The sequence below is a fragment of the Quercus suber genome, unplaced genomic scaffold (genome assembly GCF_002906115.3).
Source record: "Quercus suber isolate HL8 unplaced genomic scaffold, Cork oak 2.0 scaffold_205, whole genome shotgun sequence".
Taxonomy (NCBI): domain Eukaryota; kingdom Viridiplantae; phylum Streptophyta; class Magnoliopsida; order Fagales; family Fagaceae; genus Quercus; species Quercus suber.
In genome coordinates, this window is record NW_027069663.1 from 476,599 (window position 1) to 480,505 (window position 3,907).

At 45.8% G+C, this 3,907-nt stretch overlaps 1 protein-coding gene across 1 annotated transcript; it reads left to right on the top strand.

Annotated features, from left to right (window-relative positions):
* Window positions 1-1,350: 1,350 nt before the first annotated feature.
* On the top strand, window positions 1,351-2,208 carry LOC111997887 (uncharacterized). Its single transcript, XM_024030016.1, has one exon. The coding sequence runs from the start codon at window positions 1,351-1,353 to the stop codon at window positions 2,206-2,208; it is 858 nt and encodes a 285-aa protein (XP_023885784.1).
* The last annotated feature ends 1,699 nt before the right edge of the window (window positions 2,209-3,907 follow it).

The following is a 3,907-nucleotide window of genomic DNA, read 5'->3' on the forward strand; positions in this document are numbered from 1 at the left end:
TACAAATTTATTGTATAGGACTAGTTGGGCCTGAGTTAACTCATCTAGTAGTAGAAGTAACCAACCCAGTCCCTACAATTGGCGCCATCTGTGGGAAGAACTTGTGTGTTAGTAAAAGCAACAATCAAGCATGGTAGGATCAAGCCCTCATCAAGCATGCTCCCATCAACCTTTCCTAACCAGGAGCGTGATCGAAATTAAGAGAATAGAAGGTTTCGAGAGGGAAGTGTGCACACCACTCAAACTAGCAGAAGCCACTCTCGTGTGGGTAGTCACGTGCTCTAGAGACAAAATGACAACTGGGTCATGCAACAAGAAGAAGTTAGGAGCCACGTATCCCAAAGACAGAATGATAATCAGGCCATGCAACAAGAGATAGAAGATTTGAAGAGAAAGCTGCGCCATGCACAACGAAGGCAGCCTCATTCTAGCCCTAACATGCCCTCCGATGATGAAAACGATGATGACTGTAGGCAAAGATTGAAAAATCCTCCAAGTGAGACATTCTCTCACGAAGAAGAGCACTACCGGAGGCGTAAACGTAAAAGCCCATCCCCTAGGGGCTTGGGAAACGATGCCATGAGCAGGGCACTAGATCAACTCTCCAAGTCACCCTTCACACACCACATAGAAGGAGCTACACTTCCTCGACGGTTACAGCAGCCAACCTTCACCATTTATAATGGCAAAACAAACCCCGTGGAGCACGTGAGCCAATTTAACCAAAGGATGGTTGTCCATTCTAAAGATGAGGCGCTGATGTGCAAGGTTTTCCCATCTAGCTTGGGACTGGTGGCGATGAGGTGGTTCAATGGCTTAAAGGCGAATTCCATAGATTCGTATAAGTAGCTAACCCAAGCCTTTAGCTCCCATTTTGTTACAAAGAGCAGAGCTCCTCGACCCTTGAGTGCATTATTGTCTTTATCCATGTATGATAGAGAAACTCTAAAGGCCTACTCGGATAGATATTGGGAGATGTATAATGAAATGGACGGAAATTTTGACGATATCGCCATCAGCACCTTCAAAAATAGTCTCCTCGCCGAGCACGGCTTGAGGAAATCTCTGACTGGTAAGCCTGTCACCAGTGTGCGCCAATTGATGGATCGTATCGATAACTATAAACGAGTAGAGGAAGACTAGCTGCAAGGCAAGGGAAAAGAGAAGGTTATCCCTCAGGAGAGGAAGGATTTTAGGTCGAACTGATATAACAGCAACTACCTGAGGAGAGATTTCGTAGGACAATCTGGAGCTGCCAACACACAGACTGTCAATGCTGTATTCTGAGAGCCAGTACATCGGGTGTTAGATAAAATCAAGAACGAGCCATACTTTAAGTGTTGGAATAAGATGGCGAGAGAGTCTACGAGACACAATCAGAACTTTTATTACCAATACCACCAGGGCCACGGACATACCACGGAGAACTACAAGAACCTTTGGAACTATCTAGACCAACTAGTCCGAGAAGGAAAGTTGAAGCATCTTCTACATCATTCCAGTGGTTATCAGGGCCAGACCCATCAAGAGCCCCAGAGAGATACTGCCCTAGGGCCACCCGTAGGGATGATCAATGTAATCTTGGCCGCGCCAGGAAGAACAAGCATGCGCCCTTCACGAGTGTTATCTGTGGCTCAGTTGCCTACGGAGAAGTCCCAACCAAAACCGAAGAGGGCCAGAATGAAGTCTCACCCAATCCTGAGTTTTTCAGAAGAAGACAAGATTGGAACCATCCAGCCTCATAATGATGCGTTGGTGATCATTCTTAGAATCGGGGACTATGATGTAAAAAGAGTGATGGTGGATAATGGTAGTGGAGTCGAAGTTATGTACCCCGACCTCTACAAGGGGCTGAAGTTAAAATCGAAAGATTTGATGCCCTATAGCTCTCCTTTGATGAACTTCGATGGGAAGCTTGTTATTCCAAAGGGCATGATTAGGCTGCCCATCCAGACTGGCTTGAAGATAGTAGAGGTGAACTTTATCATGGTGGACACCTACTCTCTATATACGGCCATTGTCGGTAGACCCTGGCTCCATTCCTTGGGGGTTGTTGCTTCCTCCTTGCATCAGAAAGTGAAATTCCTGTTAGGGGACCAGGTTCTCGAAATCTGTGATTGCCAATCCACGGCAAGGAAGTGTATGGTGGCTGCCATTTCACATCGGCTCGATGCAGAGTTCTCGACCTCTGCTGAAAGGAACTTATAGCAATCAAAGGCCCCGGTGTCACCTCTTGATATAGTAGCCGAGGTGGCAAAATGCGAAGACCTAGAGAAGGTGGTCATTAGTGGTGACCTAGAAAAGATCTTTCAGGTCGGGGCTCAACTACCTCTTCAGGAGAAGGAGGAGTTGGTTGAGTTTCTCAAAAGAAATATCGATGTATTTGCACGGGATGCCTGTAATGCTCCAAGGATTGATCCAGCCTTCATCTGTCACCATCTCAATGTCAACCCGTCCATCACTCCCAAGAAGCAGCCACCCCGGCGCCTATCAAGAGAGCACGCTAATGCGATTAGGGACGAGGTGAAGAAGCTTAAGCGTTCAGGGGCTATAAAGGAAGTTTTTTTACCTAGAATGGTTGGCCAACACCGTGATGGTCAAGAAGAAAAGTGGAAAATGGTGGGTTTGTGTAGACTTCACGGATCTAAATAAGGCATGCCCAAAAGACTCGTTCCCCATACCTCGGATAGACCAGCTGATGGATGCAACTGCGGGCCATCCTCAAATGAGCTTCTTAGATGTCTTCCAAGGTTACCATTAAATTCCACTAGCCTTGGAGGATCAGGTGTAGACAGCCTTCGAGACACCTATTGGGAACTACCATTACATGGTAATGCCGTTTGGTCTGAAGAACGTAGGGTCCACTTATCAAAGGATGATGACGAGGATGTTTGAGTCGCAGTTGGGCAAGATCATCGAAATCTATGTTGATGATATAGTGGTGAAGAGTAAAGTGGTGTCCGAGCATTTAGGAGACCATGGCAGCACCTTTGATGTCTTAAGGAAGCACAAGCTATGCCTAAATGCTTCCAAATACTCATTTGGCATGGGATCATGCAAGTTTTTAGGCTACATGGTTACTCATAGGGGAATTGAAGTTAATTCAGACCAGATCATGGCTATTAATGATTTAAAACCACCGCAAAATGCCAAGGAGGTCCAAAAGCTTACTAGAATGATTGCAGCCTTGAACCGATTCATTTCCAAGTCGGCAAATAGATGCAGGCCATTTTATCTCTTGATCAACAAGTGGAAAGGATCTGAGTGGTTCGAGGACTATATTGTGGCCTTCTAGCAACTCAAGAAGTACCTATTTCAACCACCTATCATTTCCAGTCCTGAGGCCGATGAGGTCTTATACGCATATATTGCTGTAGCCCCTCATGTTGTGAGATTGGTGCTAATATGGGATGACAATAGCTTTCAAAAGCCAATTTATTACGTGAGCAAATCACTACATGAAGCTGAGGTTAGATACTTACCCTTAGAGAAAGCCATACTAGCTGTGATCCATGCTACGCGAAAGCTTCCCCATTATTTCCAAGCTCACACAGTGGTTGTTCTGACCCAACTACCCCTGAAGTCTATACTTCGGACTGCTGATTACACTGGAAGGATTGCCCTATGGAACACAATTTTGGGAACTTTTGATATCAAGTACATGCCTTGGACCTCTATAAAGGGCCAGGTTCTGGCTGACTTGGTGGCTGAATTTGCTGAACCACTAGTAGAAATAGTAGCCGATGGGTGAAACATGGATGGAAAATCCATTGGGTTAATCTCTATGCCAGGACCCCCATGTTGGAAGGTGTACGTTGATGGGGTAGCAAATTAAAAGGGATCCGGAGTGGGGCTAGTCCTAGTATCTCTTGAGAAAACTATCATAGAGAAATCCCTGAGACTTGGA